Genomic DNA, 21,233 nt, shown 5'->3' with positions numbered 1-21,233 from the left:
AGTGAAATGATAGTAGGTTAAATTTACTAAAAAAGCAGTGAAATTTCCAATCCAAAAGTGATCCCTCACCTCAGCGTCACCGATTCAAGGAGCGATCGGTAAGGCTGGCTGGGGGTTTCAGCAGCTGGAAACTGGAAAACAACGTGCTCACAAATATTATTAAATCCTTTTATTTTATTATATGTTTTAGTTTGTGTTTATTCCTCTGGAACCCAATTGTCTCTTCTTCACATTATCAACTGAAAAATTAAATAAATAAAGAAATCGTTGAAGATCGTTCCTTTTTTTGTTTGTTTGGAAGCGCTTTTGCATTTGGTCCGTAAGTTTCCTTTACGCTTTTTTTTTTTAATTATCTTTATTATTAATTAGTCCTTCTCTGAAACTTTGGTTTTTGCCCCTTGATTGCAAAATTCAGGCCTTTTCTTTCCCACCATTAAATTTGCTTCACTCATTTTGTGTTTTACATCACTATTGGATACCGAAAAGGGTTGTCTTTGGCTTTGGGAATTGGGGAATCTTAAGGATCCTGCTTCATGTTAGTGTCTTTGATTGTTCATCTTATCAATTAGCTTGGGTTTCTTTCTTGGGGGGATTTCTGTGGCAGGTAGCCTCTGCTGGATTAAAATAATTTTCAGATAACTATGTACGATTACTTTATGATAATATTTCATTTTAGCCTTGGATTACTAGTGAAGGATTTTTGTTGCAGATACATGAAAATTTTGCATTTTAATGTTGCGCAGGTGCGTTTCCAAACTCACTGCAGGATTGGCTTCACTTGGGGGGATTCTATTTGATTAATAACAATCATTATTGTTGATAGATTTCTGGAAAAAAATTAGAGCAATGCTGTTTAGAGTCAAGCATCTGTTTCTCTCTTTGTACTTCATATTTGTGTTACTTGAATGCGCTACAGCAGATGGTCAAAGTGAAATTTCGAAAGGGATAAGATCTCCCCCCAATAATGTAGGCAATAATGTTATAGATGGCACTGGTACGGAGAAAGTCATAAGTTTTAAGGATGACAACAACTTAATGAGTAACTGGAAGGGCAGTTACAGCAGAGTGTCTCTGTCCACAGTTGCCCTTTTGACATTAGCAATGGCTGCAGCAACTGGTTTAGGTGCAGTTCCATTTTTCTTTGTGGAACTCGATCCTCAGTGGGCTGGGATATGCAATGGAATGGCTGCTGGTGTCATGTTGGCTGCAAGTTTTGATCTCATACAGGAAGGGCAAGAACATAGTGCTGGAAGTTGGGTTGTTATTGGGATTTTAGCGGGTGGTGTTTTTATTTTGCTTTGTAAGAAGGTGATCACAATCTCTCTTTATCAGTTTTTCGGTTTGTAAAATTATTTTAGGATCATTGTTACTTCTCAGTGAGTTTATACTGCTGATACTGCATGCCATACACAATGCTGTCTTTTTAACTTGTAATTTGGTGGTATCAACGTATTTTTAGGCTATAATATCAACATCTTATATTTCTCCAATCATTTTTGGGTTTCAGTTTCTTGAACAATATGGGGAAGTAAGTATGCTGGATATAAAAGGAGCAGATGCAACTAAAGTTGTTCTTGTTATTGGAATCATGACACTGCATTCATTTGGAGAGGGCTCTGGTGTTGGAGTTTCCTTTGCCGGCTCAAAAGGTTTTACTCAAGGCCTTTTGGTAACTTTGGCCATAGCTGTACATAACATACCGGAGGGATTGGCTGTGAGCACGGTTCTTGCATCAAGGGGTGTTTCTCCACAGAATGCAATGCTATGGAGCATTATTACATCCTTGCCACAGGTACCTAATCATGTTAATTCTGTTGTCAGGAGCATATCTGTCTATATCAAATGAAATTGGAACTTCCAAGATCAGGTTGAAAAAGAAACGTAGAAGAAGATATTGTGAAGTAGAAAAGTTGGTTAAAATTAAAGACCAGGTAAATAACTTCAATGGAGAATAATTGTGAGCAGAAAATTAGTAAAAGACCTACTTGTAAACTTTCAAGTGCATGCTTGATTTATATTGCAATAATGAAGGACTACTTGGTTTTATCTGTTAAATGGGCAAAAGCAATGATAGAAATAAAATATTAAGGTTGTTTATTCCTTTAATTTTTTTTCTTCAAAACATTTTTGCCAGCCAATTGTTGCAGTTCCTTCTTTTATGTGCGCCGATACATTTAATAAATTCCTGCCCTTTTGTACTGGTTTTGCTGCTGGATGTATGATCTGGATGGTTGTTGCTGAGGTTCTCCCTGATGCATTTAAGGTAATTGTGATTCTTGCGCTTAAAAAATATATGTTTGAATCTTCAATCTACAATAATTTTTGTAGACCTTTTGTTCTATTTTGATTTGTATCCTATGAAGAACACTTCATTGGTCAGTTCGCAGTATACTATTATAATGAACTTATCTAGCTATGGTAATGCATAACTACTACTGCCATCCTCTTCACTGTCTCTCTTCTGCAAAGCCTAAAAAGCTATATAAAACAACTTTATTTGAACAGCAATTTGTAAATTGGAAAGATTAATCCTGTTCGACCATGTTTAAATTTTTTTTTATGCTTTCTTCTTTGTTATAGAGAAATGATGTCTTCCCTTCTCCATCATTTTTTTAATAGGAAGCTTCACCAACTCCAGTGGCATCAGCTGCTACGCTTTCAGTAGCATTCATGGAAGCTCTAAGCACTCTTTTCCAGAATTTCACTCATGACTACAAGTGAGTTAACTGAACTATTGTTTGTTGAGAAGAATGCATGACCGGATATAACATCATTGCATGAGTAAATACGGCTACTTTGGGTTTCTTTTTGCTTGATATATGGGTGTGTTGCCCTTGATACAATCTGGCAATCTGCTTTTGTTCTTAAATGCTGCCCTACTCTTAGCTGCTATATTGTGATTTCATTTTAACTTGTCTCATTGACTAAATTCTACTGTTTTAAATTTCCAGTTCTGAGGATGCTTCTGGCTTCTTTGTTTCATTGCTTTTTGGCCTTGGACCTTTACTGGGTGGCCTTGTGCTTGTTTCATTTGCTCTTGCTTTCCATCTTCAGCATGCCCTTCTCATGGGTACTGCATCTGGCATTGCCTTCATCCTTGGTGCCTGGCGACCGCTGCAACTACTATTGTCTTCCAAAATGGGATTCTTACCACTTATGTTGCTACTAACTGTAGGAGCTGCATTTGTCCATGTTTCAAGCTCTACTATTTTGTTGCTTGTTGGTAACAAAAGAAGTTCTTCCAATAACCTTCCGACAGTAACAAGATTTCCGGTGAGTGTTCTCACTCTCCAGTCATTTTTAGCGTGTGGAGCTGTGGCTTTTCATGCTCTGGCTGAAGGGCTTGCACTAGGAGTGGCTGCGCCAAAAGCTTATGGACTTGGCCGGCACATGGTCCTTCCTGTATCCCTTCACGGGCTTCCACGTGGTGCAGCTGTGGCCAGCTGCATCTTTGGAACTACTGGCAGTTGGTATGGCTCTCTTGCAGCAGCTGCTCTAATCAGCGTCATAGGCCCGATATCTGCAATTGGAGCAATATTGGCAGGAATTGACTACAGTGGTCTTGACCATGTGATGGTTTTGGCCTGTGGAGGATTGATCCCATGCTTTGTTAGAATAGTTCAAAGAGCAGTAAGGTTAGATATCCGAAAAAGCAGCTGCGGTCTTGCTGTTGGAGTCGGTTTTGCTACTCTTTGTTTAGCATGCACCAAGTTGGTTTGCTTGCATACACCTTATTGCAATTCTGCTCCGGAGGCTGTCAGATAAGATGATTGTGCTTTGAGTATGGCCTTTGCATTAGTTTTTACGGGTCGGTTTAGCTCCACAGTCATGAAGGGAAGGACTCAATAGGATTTATAGTTCAACATGAGAGGATGGGGGTTTCATTCTATTGTATGCTTTAGTTTTAATCATTCTAACAGACAAGGGGATCCCTAGGCATTGCTCGTTTGGATTTTCATTTGAGAGCCCTTGGATCTAACATCTTAAGAATGTTTATATTGATTGACAGACAGACAGAGAAAGTGTTCATAGATTCTCCCCCTGGTGAATACAAAAAAGTTCCCTTTTCTTTTTGTTCTTTCTTAAGGATATAGTAATGTGTATATATATGTATCTATATATTATTCTCAAATAGGGTAAAAGAAGAGTTGAAAGATCAAGACAAATCCTGCTTTTCATTTCCAAGGCTACTATTTGCTGCTAAGCATCACTGTCCAAGTGAGTTCAATTCAAGGAAGGCACTTTCTACAAAAATCACTAAGAAAATGCAACAGAAAACATCTCATCCACCCTCATGAATTATGACATCAAATCCGGAGACTGACTTGGATCTTATTCCAAACATTATGATCACATGCTACATCCTAGTTACAGAGATAGGCAGAGAAAAAGCTACGACAAAAAAGTAAACAAAAGGGAGTAAAAATCACTTAAAAGTCGACTGACTGTTGTCCAAACTGTCACCGTCCACCGACTTCTTCTCCTTGTCTATGTTTGGTGGCTTCTGTTCAACACTCTGAGATCCAGTAAATTTTGCTAGTATTACAAATGTCATTCCTCCAAGTACATTATTTAAGCATCTCAGAACCACCACTGATGACTTAAATGCCAGGGGAGGAAGTCCCTTAGCCAACAAAAACTCGACCCCATTCAAGGTTTGGTACCTCAAATTGCTGCTAACCCCCATGTGAGTAGCCCAAGTGAAGGCATTCAACAAGGTAGGAGGTGGCTTGTTAGGTGTTTCAAAGCTGGGATCCATTTTCTTCCTCATCATGATCAACCCATTTGAGATTGCAGTTCCAACAAGGCCTGCAGCAAATCCAACAGCAGCAAACACAGCTCCTTTATAGACAAAAGTCCCAAAACGGTTCATTAAGGTATAAGCACCTGGTTCAAACATATGACTTTGTGGACAATTTGCAAAGATGGAAGGGAGACTTGAAGATGATGCAGAAGCTGTTGGTGCTAAAAGATACATAAGAAGGAAATTCAAAATTGAACCCACAACAAGAGTTGAGAAAACGAAGTCGAGCTCATTAAGACCAAAATTAGGACGTGAAGCCATGTCTCCAACAACACAAGCACTAACACCCACCAACTCTTCCATTAAAACCTTGAATGGGAACTGAGGATCTGCTGCAACCCTGTCTCTCCATCCACTTAGAAGAAGACCCAAAATGCCAAAGCGCTGCCATAGATCATCGTTGGAGTTGGAACCGCCATCGCCTTTACCACCACCTCCGTTACCACCAACCCCATGGTTTCCGTCGTCTCCTCCGCCGCATGAAAACTGAAGTTTGGGAATGGAAATCTGAGAAGGCTGAAACCGGAACGGTTGGTTTCGAGGGAAGGAAACAACATGCGGTGGTTGTGATTTGAGAGGGCGAGCACCGCTCGTGTTAGGGAATTTTCTCGTCAGGTCCGAGAAACTATACCGCGCCATGGCAGCCATCTGAACAATCAAAAATCAACTCTGCAAAAGAGTTAAACTAAACCTGCACAGATTGATTCTTTTTAGGAAATTTGATTATCGTAAAAAGAGCAGAAGAGAACAAGGTTAGATGATGCAAGAACAAAACAAAGAAAGTAAAGACAGAGCTGGAGAATGCGAGAAATGTAGTTGAAATTTGAAAAGGTAATGCCCTGTGTCTGAGATGGTATATGTAGACACGGAAGTGGTTGGTGAAGACTGAAGAGCGAGAAATAGGGTTGTATTGGATTTTACTTTGAATAAAACAGTTTTTTTTATGAAGGTGATGTGATCCGACCTTAGCTCAGTTGGTAGAGCGGAGGACTGTAGTAGGAGGCTTTCCTGTCTGAAATCCTTAGGTCACTGGTTCGAATCCGGTAGGTCGGATTAGGTTTTTGCATTTTTATTTTTTTTGCCTTCTTCCAAGTCTTTCCTTGGCAATGACACAAACAATAAATAACAATCCATTTGATCGCCTTGTATTTATTTTTATGATTTTGCATTTTTATTCTAAATTTTGCATTCTTACTTCTAATTCTTTCCTTTGACAATAATAATAAATAACAAATTATTGACTTGAGTATTTAAGTATGACATTAACATACTTTATAGTTATTGAAGTCTAGTTGAATCTAAAATATGAGGTTAAAATTTTACTCAAGTCCGTCTCTATTTGTAATCGACTAACCCAAACCCATTTTAAACTTGTTCATATTATTTTTAAATTTTTGAACAAACGTTTATATTGTTTTTAATTTAATATTTAATAAATTTATATGTTTATTCGTTTATTAAAATTTTATATATTGTCAACTTAACATTTATAATATATATAAAAGGTTAAATTATGCTATTTAGCCCTGTATTTTATGAAAGTTGTGAATTTAATCTCTTTAATTTGGTCATTTTAGTCGCTATACTTTTCAAATTTTAGAATTTCAACCCTCATCAAACAATAATTGTTAAATTCATTAAGTTCTTTAATTTTCAAAATTTGATGGGACAAACATATTGTCATGTTAGCTCGTTATTTTCACGTTTTACTTGCTAAAAATCTAGTTAATGGGCTTAGAATGATCCAATTGTAGAATATATACTAAATTTACAACTGTACACAGTATAACACTAGTAATTGAATTTAACCAAATGAATTTAACTACTATAGTTTGGACTAAAATTTCAAAATTCAAAAAATATAAGAACTAAAATTGATTGAATTAAAGTATAAGGGCTAAATAAACTTACATATATATAATATATTATAAACTTTAAAAATGGGCGGAGCCGAACTTGCATCTGGAATGCTTGAGCTCAAACCCGATTTTTATTTTAAACAAGCTATTTTTCAAATCTAATATTTTTATCCAAACCCTACAAAATTTGAGATAAATCATTGAGATAGCCCGGCTCTTGAACCTACTTGTATCCCGCAATTGAATTCCAGTTTTGTGGGTGACTGTGGCATGCAATGGCATCCAGGTCAGTACAGAATCCAAAATCCTGTCCTGAAGATATGAGATGGGAGGCAGTGCATCATAGTAACATATATTATTTATCATATGCTTCTACATACACTGCTTTCTGCAGAGGCTCCTACTTCAGAAGAAGAAGATCCATCTCCACAAAACAATAATATAATAAACACAACTTACATTTCCATGCTTCATTGATATAAATTTAGATTACAATGGAAAAACATTAACAAACATGATCTTCTTGCACCACCCCTAATGCTTTGCTTGCAACACAAACAGAATAAATCCAATGGACTTACCTGACCAAACCTAAAATGGAATGTCCATTACAAAGCTCCCTAGCAATCACTTTTAGCCTAATCATTTCAAGTTGTCCTGAGCTGATATGCTGGCTCTTGATAATATCTTGTAACTCATCATCCTATATATGAGAATATCAAGTTCAGTAAAAAAAAAGGAAAACAGTTCTGCAGCATAATAGTAAAGATGCCAAAGCTTCCAATAGATGAAGCCGCTTACACAAGAACAGCCGATAATTTTATGACATAATGGAGCTTCAAGATGGAAGCATATATGAGAGCAACCTACAGCTATGGCTATGGCTAACAAACTTAGAAATATAAAATTACAATACATACCCCAGGTTCCAGTAATTCTTCTATGATTTCCTGAGCCTGTCTAAGCCTTATATGACAAAATTAGCATAAGGGCTCAATCCACATAAGCGCAAGTAAGCACATGAAGTGATAACAAGTTTTAGCTAGAAATAATCCTCATGCACATAACTCACCTGACTTTCCAAGATAACATTTTCTCAGTGCTTCATTAAGGATCAGGTACTAAAATGTGATAAAATAGATTTAGAATGTTAAGTTCTTAACCAATTGAAATACATAATCATAAATGAAGGTAAAAGTTAAATACATCTTAGCAACTAGTAATGAACTGACAGATAGCCATTATATTGAGCTATTTGGCAACCATCGGATTTCAGACAGGAAATAATGGTCCCCATCTGTGTTACTTATGATGACCCATCGTCAAGTAAAGTATTGGAGACTAAATAAAAAATCTGTGGTTAGTGTTATCAACCAGAAGCCGAGAGGATTAAACTCATGTATTCACCATTTGACAATAAGGGTTTCATTTAGTGATACTTTGGCTATTTTCCTTATTTTTTGAATTGAACTTAGCAACTAGAACCAAAAGCCATAGATTCGGAGAAGGAAAATATTATTCGAACCAACATATATGACTATGCATACACCATAACATATTGAAATGAGTCATCTGTAAAGGAACGGTGCATATAATGTGTGCTCTCGCAATTTGAATAATACAAAATGCAACGAAGTATAAAAGGAAGTAGCAGGAAACTAAATTCATAATCTCTTTGATATGGTCTGCAATTTGAAGCAGAAAATAATTAGTGTAAGAACTGTCTTTGAAGCTCATTTGTCATACTAAAAAAGCAAAGAGAAACTACTTCAAACTTTATTGTTTGTTTGTGATCTTTACGATGTCAGAAAACAGAGACTTCAACATGTTATGATTCTCCTTTCCAACTATTAGACACTCGAACTTTAATGGTGTTTTCAAAGAATTAAAAGCATATAATAATCGCTTATTACACAAATTAACCAAACAAGAAATAAAACAATACCTCTTTAGTTTAGGAAGATTATCCCAGCTGCATAATCCAGCTCCAGAAACATTTGACACAATGTTTGAAGAAGCCATGGGACTGGGGCTTCTATGCCTCATCGTGTCGAAGTCAACAAATTCTTGGACATCATTCAAGAGACCAGAAATATTTCTACGTATGAAGACCATTATATATGTATGTATATATAAAACAGATGAAGCTATATAAACATATCAATGCATGCAAGCAGTATAGCATCCACAATCAAATTAATCAAAGGACCACAATGGATATTAAGGTTGTGAAGCATGGATACTAAGCACACGTAAAATAAAACAGATCCACTATTTATAAAGCTACTCCTTTTCTAGGCTAGCTTTCATATTGTCAAACTTTCTTCTCAAGACTTCACTAAAACTTGAAATGCAACAAGCTTTCGAAAACCGTAACTTAATAATATCTTCGAAATTGAAATGCATCTGTGACAGATATATATAACACTTGAAGTAAAAGGGAAAAGAAAAGCACACCATAACCCAAAATATTATGATCACATGAACTATAACTTCAAACTGAGACATCTTGGATCTTATTACAAACATTGTGATCACATGCTACGTCCAAGTTACAGAGCCAGGCAGAGAAAATGCCAAAAACAGCCAAGGACGAGAAAAAAACAAAAAAAAGGGTAAAAGTCACTTAAAAGTCGACTGATTGTTCTCCATATTGACACCACCATCCATCAACATCTCCTTCTCCTTGTCTATGTTTGCTGGCTTCTGTTCAACACTCTGAGACCCAGTCATCCTTGCTAGTATTACAAATGACATTCCTCCAATTACGTTATTTAAGCATCTCAGGACCACCACTGATGACTTAAATACAAAGGGGGGAAGCCCCTTTTCCAACACAAACTCGATCCCATTCAAGGTTTGATACCTAAAATTGCTGCTAACACCCATGTGAACGGCCCAGGTGATGGCATTCAACAAGGTAGGAGGAGGCTTGTTGGGTGTTTCAAAGGTGGGATCCATTTTCTTCCTCATCGTGATCAACCCGTTTGAGATTGCAGTCCCGACAAGTCCAGCAGCCAGTCCAACAGCAGCAAACACAGTTCCTTTATAGACAAAAGTCCCGAAACGGTTGATTAAGGTAAAAGCACCTGGTTCAAACATATGACTTTGAGGACAGTTTGCAAAGATAGAAGGGAGACTTGAAGAAGCTGCGGAAGCTGTTGGTGCTAAAAGATACATAAGAGTGAAATTCATAATGGAACCGACAACGAGAGTTGAGAAAACGAAGTCGAGCTCGTTAAGACCAAAATTAGGACGTGAAGCCATGTCTCCAAGAACACAAGCAGTGACTCCCACCAACTCTTCCATTAAAACCTTGAATGGAAACTGCGGATCTGCTGCAACCCTATCTCTCCATCCACTTAGGAAAAGACCCAGAATGCCAAAACGCTTCCATGGATCATCGCTGGAATTGGACCCGCCACCTCCTCCTCTGCCACCACCTCCGCTACCACCAACCCCATGGTTTCCACCGTCTCCTCCGCCGCATGAAATACGTAGCTTGGGAATGGACATCTGAGAACATTGAAAACGGAACGGTTGGTTTCTTGGGAAGGAAACGACATGAGGAGGTTGTGATCTGAGACGGCAGGTATCAGTCATGTTAGGCGATTGTCTCGGCAGGTCCGAGAAAAGATACCGAGCCATAGCAGCCATTTGATGGATTGCTTCAGTGATTTGATCGAACTTGTTTCCTCAAAACTCAACTCTGCAAAGTGTTAAATCTAAACCTGCACAGAATCTTTCATTTTAAATAAAAATTATTATATATGATTAAAAGAGCAGTTGAGAGAAAAATGTGAATAAGGTAAGATGATGATGAAAAGGAGGAGCAAAGATATACAAAGAGAAAGCGAGAAATGTAGTTGAAAAGGGAATACCAGAATGTGAGATCGTATATGCAGAGATGGAAAAAGATGGTTGTTGAGCCTCGGGCGAAGAGTGAAAAATAGGGTTGTGTGGGAATTTGCTTTTAAATTTTGATAATATAATAAAATGTGACTTCTTACCGCAAAGTTGCAATCCGACCTTAGCTCAGTTGGTAGAGCGGAGGACTGTAGTAGGATGCCTTCCTGACTGATATCCTTAGGTCGCTGGTTCGAATCCGGCAGGTCGGATTCCATTAAAACATTATTTTGTTTTTGGTGAAAATACCTCTCCAGTCCCTAGCAATTTCGATACAGATCAAGTTGGTCTTTTCCAAAATTTTAAAACATCGAGCTTGTAATCATACCAATCAAAATTTTGTATTTGGTAAAAACATCTCTTAAGCCCCTCTTAAGATTGATATTGATCAAATTAGTCCCTCTCAAAATTTTAAACATCAAGGCTAATTATATAGGTTGGATTTTTTCCTTCTAAAACATGATTTTGTATTTGGTAAAAACACCTATCTAGTCCCTCTCAATTTCAATATTGATCAAATTGTTCTTTTTCAAAATTTTAAACATCGAGGTTAGATTTGTCATTATAGCAATCAAAATTCTGTATTTGATAGAAATACCTCTCCAATCCCTTTTATTTTTATATTGATCAAATAGGTCAAATTTTTAAACATTGAGGCTCTAAATTTGTAATTATAACAATCAAAATTATATATAATTGATGAAAAATATTAACATTACTGTTAATTGATAGGGATTAATTTATTTAATTTTTTTTGCGTGAGGGACTAATTACTTAATATCGAAATAAAGAGTTTATTACTTGCAATTCTTTCCTTGAAGACTTATAACAGCCGCAAGATATAGAATACGACGGTTTGTAGAATTGGATGGTTGTAACATGCCATCGCTTCCGTAGTCATCTTAACTTGAATGCTTGCTTGCGTTCTGGAGATGCTTTATGCACAACCTCAATATCAAATTCCTCTAAGACCTAATCAAATTAGTCCCTCTATTTTTGAATGAATCACTCTAAAAGATTCAAACAAACTGATTAAAAAATATAATTTACTGTTTAACAAAGTTCATAAGCTCGTATGATTTTGTTTGGAATTAAACTACTATTGAAAAAAATAAATTTTATAAAGAAAATTGATCCATTTAAAAATAGAGAAATTAAAATTAAATTGATCTAGTCCCTGGGACCTACCAAGTACTTTAAGCCAAATCAAATGGTCCCAATATTTTGAAATACTGCTGCTACATTCATTTGTGAAGACAAATATTCAAATTCCAGGCTCTATCGAGCCATTAAGAGATGGGTTGAAATGCTCTGCTAAATCCATCTGCTTCTCTAGCTCCTCATAAACCCAAGAGTATAATAGGCCCAACTCATAGACGTATTTTCACCCTGATGATTTGCTTGCAACACAAGAAGTACATGTTATATTATTATTGCACACACCTTATAGCTACTAACACAAGAATGAATCCAATGGATGTATCGAGTTTTACACCAAAACTGACCTCACTAAACCTAAAATGCAAGAACCAACTTTCTATCTCTCTCTTCTGTTCAAAACACAAAAACAATGAAAGGACCATTACAAAGCTCCCCAGAGATATACTGGTTAGCCCAAATCATTTCAACTTGTGCTGGACTGATATATTGCATCAGATGAGAGGGTATGTTTGGTTTTGAATCCTGGGGGCAGGCAGTGTAGAAACAAACAACTCAGATGATTTTATTGTTTAAACCCTCAGCGTCCTGTTTTGGGACGTTTCATTCCACTGCAATTAAAAGGAGAAACACTACCAGTTGGACCCGGACTTTCCTCTCGGAAATTCGAGTTCAGCATCGTCAGCTCACGCAACTGCTGCCTCTTGATAAAATCTTGTGACTCATCCTACATGTATGAATATCGAGTTTAGCAAAAGGAAATTAAGGAAAAATAATTCTACAGCAGGTAAAAGTACCATGAAGGCACCTGTAGTATAAGTTGAGTTGTATTTTGTTCTCTTTACTCAAAAAAAGAGCAAGTCCCTATACATTAAATCAAACAGCAAACTCGTCCTTCTGTTAAAAATTTATCCCTATATGTCAACATGATATACACGTATCGCTATCTAATTATTCTATTAGCCATACTAATTTTTAATAGTACAAGTGATGAATTTTTTAAAAGAAAAGACTAATATGCTCTTTGAGCTAATGTACAAGGACTAATTTATCTATTTTCTTGAATAGAGGATGTAAAATGCAATTTTTCTCCTAGTACAGAAGCCTTTTGACAGAGGAAACAGCTAATACAAGAAAGGCCAATAATGGAGTTTCAAGATGGAAGCATATATGAGAGTGACCGATGGGCTATGGCTGTGAATATGGCTAACAAATTTAGAAGAATGAAGATTGCAATACATACCACAGGTTTCAGTAATTCTTCTACAATTTCCTGAGCTTGTCTGAGCCTTATATCAACAAAATTAGCAGGTAAATCAGCTTCAATTAATATGTGGAGTGGATCATTGAGGTGTTCATAGCCAGATCTACCTCTGAGCTGCTCTTCCTTTAGATGGAAAAAGATGGTAAATTATTATCCAAACTATTTGATTTTTATGTCAAAACAAGACTACTTTTCCGGCTTTACCTTGTCTGGATCCTTTATTGATCCTTTGCCTCTGATGTATACACGGCAACCAGTAGTAGCTTCTACCCGCTTCAAAGAATTGCCTCTAGGGCCTAGGAGTCGTCCAACAAAATTGAACTAGCAAGTAAAAGTATAAAAAAAAGCAGAGTTTAAATATCAAATACTCATAAAACATATGTTTCATTCGATTGAATATGACAGTACAGATAACAAACAAATTTTAATCTAATGTACTAGCAGTTTTCATATGAAGCTTACATTTGGATATGTATCGACAGGAATTTCAAGACGCAAAATTCTCTTCACATTGTATGAACTAGGGCTTGCCGGTGCACCTTGCCAGTCCATTGTCATCCCAGGAGGTCCACTTAGTCTCTGTCAAAATACAAAATATCAGAAGGCTCAATCCACATAACTGTAAGTGGCACATGAATTGATAACAAGTTTTAGCTTGAAATAACCATACTGACTCGACTTTCCAAGATAATATTTTCCCAATGCTTCATTAAAGATCAGGTACTAAAATGTGATAAAATAGTAAAAAGTTGAATACATCTTAGCAACTAGAAAGGATCTGATCAATAGCCATTATATTGAGCAAAGACTTCTGCACTTAAAGCATGTTATAGAATACCATTTGGACCTCATCTATGTTAAGATGGTTCATTGTCAAGTAAACTATTGGAGACTAAATAAATAATCTTTTTGTTTAGAGTCATCAACCAGATACCAAGAGGGTTAAAAAGAAACCCAGATATTCACCATTTGAGAAAAAAGGCTTTCATTTAGTGATAATTTGGCCTTTTTCCTTATTTGTTGAATTGAACTTTGCAACCAGAACCAAAGGCCATAAGATTTGGAGTAAAAAAATATTACTTGCACTAACATATATGCCAATGGTAAAAGTACCATGGAAGCCCTTGTTTACGAGTCAGATTACATTTTGCCTCCTCTATTAAAAAAATAAGCAAATCAGTCCCTATATGTTAGATCAAAGAGCAAATTAACCCTTTCTATTAAAAATTTCATCTTCATCCATTTGTACCATTACAAAAGCTTGGTTGACAGAATAACCAAACAGTGACACGTGGTGTATCACATGTACCTCATGCTGATATAATGTACATGGACTAATTTGCTCATTTTTTGAGCAGAGGGAACAAAATGCAATAGTGCAGGGGCCTCCATGATACTTTTACCTATGACAATGCATACAGCAAAACATATTGAAATGGATCACTTGTAGAGGAACAGTACATATAGTGTCTGTTCTGGCAATTTGAATGCTATAGTATGCAATGAAGTATAAAAGGAAGTAGCAGGAAACTAACTTCAAAATCTATTTGATAAGGCCTGTGATTTGAAGCAGAAAATAATTAGTGTAAGAAGTGACTTTAAAGCTCATTTTTCATGGAAAGAGAAATTACTTCAAACTTTATTGTTTGCTTGTGATCTTTATGATGTACATATAATAGAAAACATTCAATTAACCAAACAAGAATAAAAACAATACCTCCTGAGGAAGACTATTCCAGTTGCTTAATCCAGTTCCAGAAACATTTGACATAATGTTTGAAGAAGCCATGGGACTGGGGCTTCTATGCCTCATCCTGTCAAAGTCACCAAATCCTTGGTTGGACATCATTCCAGAGACCCTTAATATCTCTGCATATGAACACCATAAAATGAAGCTACATAAACATATCAATGCGTGAAGGCAGTATAGCAATCACAATCAATTAGAGAGACATAAAAGGATCACAAGGGATAATGAAGGTTGTAAAGCATGGACATCAAGCACAAGTAAAATAAAATAGATCCTTGTTAATAGAACATTTCAAGGAAAGCCTCACAAAAGCAAAAACTTTGCTAATGTCAGTTGTAGTGGGGTAAACTAGCAGGTAAAGTATATAAACTTCTGTTTCGCATTAGAGCACTTAGCCAGCTAACAAACATTGCTTTAAGTACATGATCAAGCCAAGAACATCAGAAACGAAGAGAATATAGGTAATAGAAAAGGCCATCTCATCACTACACTCAATCAGACTGATCTAACTAAAAGAAGAAGAAAAAAACCAGATCCAGGCGTGAGAGAGTAAAGATTTAACCTTGATTTAACAGTCGGCTACATGTGGGAAGGATTTGCATGAAAGGACCAAGCTTTTGATGCTCTGCCAACAGCTCTGATAAGAGTTGATTACTGAAGAAAGGAAAAAGAAGCCAAAATCCGATTAAAAAAAAAGAAAACATTTGATATTGTTGAGGAGAAAGTGGTAATGAGAGTAGGGAGTACCTATCAATGTCGGGGGTGTTTCTAATATGTGGAGAAGCAGTCCGGACAGGGGAGAAGCGGTGATTATACAGACCTGACATAGCTGAGGTTTGAGTTTGGGAGCAACAGCAACCCAAAACAAAAAGGCGTATGTAAAGTAGCAAGGTAGGAAAAAGGACACGTATTTACTGCTGTGCTGACTGCTGAGTGGTGGTGAGAGGTGAAAGAAAAGGAAGGGTGGGCTGGCTGAGTTGGAGAGAAATTAGGGTGTGTGGATGAGTGCAGTGAGCTCTGTAGCATCAAAAGACGCGTGTCGTCTAATAAGGAAATCAGAGTGAGAAGAGAAAGCAATGGCTAATGAATGAATGATAAAATGACAATGATGTTGCCTGCCAAAGCAGTCTTAGCTGGAAATGTGTCATTGAAACTGCCCAACAACGCTCCACTATAAAGTTTAAACCAAATTTCCTTTTTTACGTGCCTGTTACCATTTTAGTTTCTTCATTCCATCTAATTACACGTTCATTTTCTCCGTTTTACTTTATCAAGCTATTTACATTCGTTTCATGTAATTTTATCGAGAGATGATTATATTTTATTTTAAATACAAAAAATTTATTTTTTTATAAACTAATTGTCATACTAAAGAATAAACTTATTCTTTTTTTATTAAAAATTTAATTTATTTCTACTATTAAAATTGATATATATAAAAAATAATTAAATAATTATAAATAACATATCACGTAAACAAATCAATTTTTAACAGTAAAAACATTTTTTTTTATAAAAACATCAATTTACTTATCTATAGAAATAGCAAACAAAACCAACAATATTTGAAATGTTTAATGTGTGCACAGTGGACTCCACATGCCTGATTACGTTTTACTTGAAAAAAATCAAAACATCCATACAACCTTCAAAACTTGAAGGATTCCTAAGCTTTGAACATAAAAATCAGAGCATAGAGATTCCAAACGATCAAGAAATCATGAATAATCTGGTAGGTAAAGAATTTCCAAATACCAAAAGGAGCAAATGGAAAACAGATGCTCTAGATTATTAAAAAACTGCTAAATAATTCCCAAACAAGACAGATGTTGGAACAAATGCATATTTCATGCTCACAGTTCCGTACTATCTTTTTCCTTTTCTCCTTAAAATTGAATTGCTTAAAGTTTAAACCACAAGACGCAAAGATTCTATGTGACCCTGAAAAATCCAGGGTACTGAAAGCATCGAAGTGCAAATCAGGCTATGAGCTTCCTGCAAATGAAACTCAAGATCGTCGTATTCCCACAATAGAACTATCTAAAGCTTTTTTTTTTCCTAATCAAAAAGTAATTTAGCTAGCAACAGTTGCTTGTTTCTTCCCTTTCTTGTTTCCACTAGCTGCTGCCCCTCCTTTAATCATTCTAGAGAGTATATCGGCTTGCTTTGTGTTCCCTTCCTGGTTAAGGCTCTTGATTAAATCCTCAAGGCTACTCCAGTTAGTGATCCCTCCTTTCTCCATTATTTTACACAATATTGAATACGCATTGAGAGTTTTTCCGGCAGTTAAGAGAGCATCCAACACCTTCTCGTAACTCGAAACATCTATGCTGCAGTCTCTCTCTAAACCAAAATCTAACAACTTGAGAGCAGCAATAGTCTTCCCTTTCTCAGAAAGAATAGATAGAAGGCTATCTAAATTGGTTGCACACCCATTTTGCATTAGTAGCTCGATTCGTCCAAGGGCTTCTTCAACATGACCTCTCATGAGGAGAGCTTCCAAGATCTTAGAAACCAAGTCCATATGCTCCTTCACTCCCTTCTCCACCATACTCTTCATAACTCTGCTTGCGGTTTGAATCCTTCCATCTTCAAACAAACTCTCCATTACCGACTTGAATATGCCAGAATCAGGAAGAAGCCCATCCTCGATCATACTGTCCAAAGCTGTTTTAGCATCAGCAGGCTCACCTTTCCTTAGGTAGCTTTCAATGAGCAATTTGTAAGCATCTGCATCTTTAGGCACCCCTCTCCTACCCATGATCTTTAGAATTTCAAAACCAAGACCAGGATTACCTTCTTTTGCATGCCCACGGATCAAATTATTAAATGCAGTAGGATCCAGAACACCCTTCTTCATCAATTGGCGGAAAAAGACTTCTGCTTTCCCTGTCTGACCATGGTGGCATAGATATTGAATCAATGGATTATATGCATTAGCTTCTATGTCTAATGAATTTTCAGGCCTCAGGACAATTTCCTTCTCAACAAGCTTATCCAGCAACTTGATTGCCCGATCAAACTCATTCGCCTTGCAAAAGTTCTCAATCAAGACACCATAATGACCAGCCTCAGTCGGAATACTCAATCGAATCATTGCCTTGAGCACATCAGCAGCTGCATTCAAGTCGCCAGATTTGCACTGACTATTTAACAGCTTGATGAAAATAGAATTATCCTTTGGTGCAGTATACCTCTCCACCATCTCCTTCAAAATAGTCTTAGCCTCAGTCGTCTTGCCCGCATCACACAGCCCTGGCAATAAAGTCGAATATGTTGTTGCATTAGGCTTTATACCAGAGGACTTCATCTCTTCAAACAATCTCAACCCATCATCAACTTGTTCCACTGCAACATATCCCTTTATCATGGTAGTGTAGCTGATTACTGTAGGGGCTAAGTTCTTCGCCTTCATCTCTACAAACAACTTCTCAGCTTCCTCCATTCTCTTGAACCGAGTATATCCATTAATCATTGTATTATAAGTCACAGCATCAGGTGAAATGCCCCGAGTCTTCATATCTTCATAAAACCGATTAGCAGTGTCTAGTCTCAGCGACAAAAAGAAGCCCCAAAGCATAATGTTATAGGTATGACGAGTAGGCTGTATCCCTTCACTCAACATCTTATTGAAATACCTTTTGGCCATCATATATCGACCACGTCGCAATATAACCTTAAAGAAAGCATCATAAGACTTAATGGTCCTATCCACACCCAACTCTTCCATTTTCTGGAATATTTTGACAGCTTCTTGAACTATACCAGCTTTACCATAACTATCAATCAGAACAACAAACAAATCCTCATCCCATTCAACGCCCTTTTTGGGCATGTCCAAAAGTATACATCTAGCATGATTAAGCTTAGAAGCTCGACCTAAAATCTGAATAATCTTCAAGTGGGCTTCACGGTCATGGTGTATCAATCCAGCCCGTTCAACCCACCGGAAGAACTGGAGGGCATGATCGGAGTTCTTAGCACCATGGAGAACGTTATAAACTAAAGCATGGTCAAATTCAGGGACTAAAGCACGGATGGAGTTCTGTAAGCGGGTGGTCCAAGCCCGGTTCTCCATCATTCTACAAATGATATCCTCAACTTTCTCAGGGTTCCGAGTCTTACCTCGCGGGGTTCTGCGATTGTTGGGAACATGTTGTTCTTGCTGTTGAGGTGGCGCATTGTTTAAATCTTGGGTTGGATCTTGGGTTGTAGTGAAGAAATGAAAATGGATTGAGATTCTGGAGGCCTTCAGATTCAAATGGTAAGGCTTAAAAACAGAGAGGAAAGCCATTGAAATGTGAAGGGGAGAAGATTACAAATCAAAAACCCAGGACAGGACACGAAGCAGGGAAAAGAGCAAGGAAGAGAGAAACGTTGTTAGGGTTTAAGGCACTGAACTGAGAGCTATAGGTTGGGCTCATAATTCTAGATCACATGAAGCCCAAAATAAACAAATTCCCTTGCCTGGAGACATCAGATTCGGCTCACTGTCCTTGATCCATATATACATTGATCTATTTTCCTTTTCAGGCTCATTGTCTTTGATTTTTTCTTTAATGTAGTTATCAGTACTTTTCGTTTTTGTCACTCAACTATAAAAGATTATAAAATAATTATTTAATTATTCTAATTTTCTTTTCTGGTCACCTACTATTAAATTGCTAATAGAAAAATAACTTGGAAGTTTTTAAAATTGGTATAATAGCAATTTTAATTCCCAACATTTATATATTGTGTCAATTTAGTCTTCATTTAAAAAATTAACCCTCAACATTTACTCTTTATGTAACTTGGTCTATTTTGTAGTTTTTCTTCTTTTTTTGTGACATTTAGGGTTAATTTTAAAAGAATGGGAAAAGATAAAAAATCATTATCTTGGACTTTTGGGTGTTTTCATTTTTGGCATATTTTCGATAAAATTTAGTGATAAATCTATTATTTAGCTTTTTAGGTGAAAGTGTTACAAAGAAAAACAAACTATACAAAAGTGATCAAATTACACAAAGTGTAAATAAAGGTTAAATTTTTCAAAATCAAAACTAAATTGATATAATATATAAATGTTGAGGGTTTAAAGTTACTATTATGTTAAGTTTAAAAGTTATTACGTCATCTTTATGTTAGCCATTTAATGGCTGGTGATAAAAAAGACAAAATCAAATAGTTAAATGATTATTTTGTAATTTTCATAATCGAATGACTAAAAAATTATCAATAATTAGGTGACTATCATCGTAGTTTACCATTTTTTCATAATGGGCTCAGTGTCTTTTTTCATAATTGGGTTCACTGTCTTTGATCTGTATATGTACATTTATATATTATGGCTGAGAATATATACATATACATATATACATGCATAGACAAAACTAATGTTTTATTCCATGCTATGCATAAGTTAAGATATATGTATCAATCTTAATATTTCTTACTTATTTATTAAAAAACATTACAAAATTTATAATGACTCGATACATATAGATAAGAGTGAAAATTGATTCAATTCTAAAACTCGATATAAAATTTAAAATTTGAATTATTTGATTTAATCAATTATTCGGATCAAATCGAATAAAAATCAAGTTTTCAGTTTAACTTGAATATGAATTACACAATTCGAGTTGTACGAAAATCCGAATAAGAAAAGAAAAACTACGTTGTGTTTAGCTTTTCTAAAGTTAAAAGGTAAAACTATATCGTTTTCATATATGTTTTCCCATTAAATTAAAAGACAAAACTATTATATTGTTTATATAATTAAATAATATTGTATTTCATTTATTAGTTAAATAATCGATAAACACAACATTAAATATAAATAATAAGATTCATCAACTCGACTCGAAATTTTTAACTCGACTCGACTCAACTCGATCGAATACTCATCCATTTTCGATAATAATTTGATAAATCTTACTGATAAAATATAATGGTGCAATTTGCGAATAAAATAATAATTATGAAAAGCCTATCTACTTGGCATACAAGACGTTTATGTGAAGGTGTAGTGTACATATTTCATAAATAACATAGTAGGTCCTTTTGTATTTGAATCAACCATCATTAATGCTTTGTTTTGATTTGTCATGTTGTTTTATCTCAAGTATTACTAGTAAACATGGTTGTTGTATGTATTGTGTTATTCATTGACAGTGTCTACAATAGCCATTAATTGTAATTGCGCAATGTGTTGATGGTATTGTTTGCTAAAAGTATTACGAATGTTTTACATTAAAAGTTAAATTTTATTTCTGTTATTTAAAAATGAAAAATTAATTTTTTGTGTTAGATTAAATAATAAACTGGTCTTTTCTATGAAAAGTATCATTCATTTTCTTGTTAAAAGCGGCGTAATAATCGAGATATAGTTACATTGACGTACAATGATCAATTTTTAACAATAAAATGAATGGAAATTTGAACAAAAACCAGTTTACCCTTAATTTAACATACATAGACTAACTTGTTCATATTTTAATAGAGAGAACA

The 21,233-nt window shown here is 35.8% G+C and overlaps 5 protein-coding genes and 2 non-coding genes across 13 annotated transcripts; 3 read left to right on the top strand and 4 right to left on the bottom strand.

Moving 5' to 3' along the window:
• Positions 1-7: 7 nt before the first annotated feature.
• Positions 8-4,073, top strand: LOC105796259 (putative zinc transporter At3g08650). 4 transcript variants are annotated; one of them, XM_012625846.2, is made up of 6 exons: positions 8-315; positions 744-1,308; positions 1,508-1,792; positions 2,135-2,263; positions 2,620-2,717; positions 2,952-4,073. In XM_012625846.2, the coding sequence occupies exons 2-6, from the start codon at positions 847-849 to the stop codon at positions 3,763-3,765; spliced, it is 1,788 nt and encodes a 595-aa protein (XP_012481300.1). In that variant the 5' UTR covers positions 8-315; positions 744-846; the 3' UTR covers positions 3,766-4,073. The 4 variants fall into 4 exon arrangements, with proteins under 4 accessions (XP_012481300.1, XP_012481302.1, XP_012481303.1 ...); XM_012625848.2 differs by having other exon boundaries at positions 8-319; XM_012625849.2 differs by lacking the exon at positions 8-315 and adding an exon at positions 371-604.
• A 75-nt stretch (positions 4,074-4,148) lies between these two features.
• On the bottom strand, positions 4,149-5,803 carry LOC105796261 (protein RETICULATA-RELATED 3, chloroplastic). Its single transcript, XM_012625854.2, has one exon. It carries the CDS (start codon positions 5,450-5,452, stop codon positions 4,427-4,429), a length of 1,026 nt encoding a protein of 341 aa, XP_012481308.1. The 5' UTR covers positions 5,453-5,803; the 3' UTR covers positions 4,149-4,426.
• On the top strand, positions 5,764-5,857 carry TRNAY-GUA (transfer RNA tyrosine (anticodon GUA)). Its single transcript has 2 exons — positions 5,764-5,800; positions 5,822-5,857. It is a non-coding gene; the product is annotated as a tRNA-Tyr (tRNA).
• Positions 5,858-9,122: 3,265 nt separating this feature from the next.
• Positions 9,123-10,710, bottom strand: LOC105796260 (protein RETICULATA-RELATED 3, chloroplastic). 4 transcript variants are annotated; one of them, XM_012625853.2, is made up of 2 exons: positions 10,693-10,710; positions 9,123-10,394 (listed from the first exon to the last, which is right to left on the bottom strand). In XM_012625853.2, exon 2 carries the CDS (start codon positions 10,318-10,320, stop codon positions 9,286-9,288), a length of 1,035 nt encoding a protein of 344 aa, XP_012481307.1. In that variant the 5' UTR covers positions 10,321-10,394; positions 10,693-10,710; the 3' UTR covers positions 9,123-9,285. The 4 variants fall into 4 exon arrangements, with proteins under 4 accessions (XP_012481307.1, XP_012481304.1, XP_052483781.1 ...); XM_012625850.2 differs by lacking the exon at positions 10,693-10,710 and adding an exon at positions 10,545-10,692; XM_052627821.1 differs by lacking the exon at positions 10,693-10,710 and adding an exon at positions 10,674-10,691.
• On the top strand, positions 10,688-10,781 carry TRNAY-GUA (transfer RNA tyrosine (anticodon GUA)). The gene is made up of 2 exons: positions 10,688-10,724; positions 10,746-10,781. It is a non-coding gene; the product is annotated as a tRNA-Tyr (tRNA).
• Positions 10,782-11,965: 1,184 nt separating this feature from the next.
• Positions 11,966-15,672, bottom strand: LOC105796262 (KH domain-containing protein At2g38610). Its single transcript, XM_012625855.2, has 7 exons — positions 15,489-15,672; positions 15,304-15,395; positions 14,709-14,860; positions 13,454-13,570; positions 13,196-13,312; positions 12,971-13,114; positions 11,966-12,454 (listed from the first exon to the last, which is right to left on the bottom strand). The coding sequence occupies exons 1-7, from the start codon at positions 15,566-15,568 to the stop codon at positions 12,308-12,310; spliced, it is 849 nt and encodes a 282-aa protein (XP_012481309.1). The 5' UTR covers positions 15,569-15,672; the 3' UTR covers positions 11,966-12,307.
• Positions 15,673-16,493: 821 nt separating this feature from the next.
• LOC105796257 (pentatricopeptide repeat-containing protein At2g37230) lies at positions 16,494-19,199 on the bottom strand. The gene has a single exon (XM_012625843.2). The coding sequence runs from the start codon at positions 19,033-19,035 to the stop codon at positions 16,816-16,818; it is 2,220 nt and encodes a 739-aa protein (XP_012481297.1). The 5' UTR covers positions 19,036-19,199; the 3' UTR covers positions 16,494-16,815.
• Positions 19,200-21,233: the final 2,034 nt, after the last annotated feature.

The sequence above is a fragment of the Gossypium raimondii genome, chromosome 3 (genome assembly GCF_025698545.1).
Source record: "Gossypium raimondii isolate GPD5lz chromosome 3, ASM2569854v1, whole genome shotgun sequence".
NCBI lineage: Eukaryota > Viridiplantae > Streptophyta > Magnoliopsida > Malvales > Malvaceae > Gossypium > Gossypium raimondii.
The sequence above is the reverse complement of the archived record's forward strand: the minus strand, read 5'-3'. Positions and strand labels throughout refer to the sequence as shown.

Coding starts and splice junctions, on each gene's coding strand:
- LOC105796259 (XM_012625846.2), top strand. CDS start 847: ATGCTGTTTAGAGTCAAGCATCTGTTTCTCTCTTTGTACTTCATATTT. Junction 2,264..2,619: donor TTCTCCCTGATGCATTTAAG/GTAATTGTGATT, acceptor TTTTTTTAATAG/GAAGCTTCACCAACTCCAGT. Junction 2,718..2,951: donor AATTTCACTCATGACTACAA/GTGAGTTAACTG, acceptor TTAAATTTCCAG/TTCTGAGGATGCTTCTGGCT.
- LOC105796261 (XM_012625854.2), bottom strand. CDS start 5,452: ATGGCTGCCATGGCGCGGTATAGTTTCTCGGACCTGACGAGAAAATTC.
- LOC105796260 (XM_012625853.2), bottom strand. CDS start 10,320: ATGGCTGCTATGGCTCGGTATCTTTTCTCGGACCTGCCGAGACAATCG.
- LOC105796262 (XM_012625855.2), bottom strand. CDS start 15,568: ATGTCAGGTCTGTATAATCACCGCTTCTCCCCTGTCCGGACTGCTTCT. Junction 14,861..15,303: donor TAGCCGACTGTTAAATCAAG/GTTAAATCTTTA, acceptor GTTCATATGCAG/AGATATTAAGGGTCTCTGGA. Junction 12,455..12,970: donor AAGAATTACTGAAACCTGTG/GTATGTATTGCA, acceptor TCATACATGTAG/GATGAGTCACAAGATTTTAT.
- LOC105796257 (XM_012625843.2), bottom strand. CDS start 19,035: ATGGCTTTCCTCTCTGTTTTTAAGCCTTACCATTTGAATCTGAAGGCC.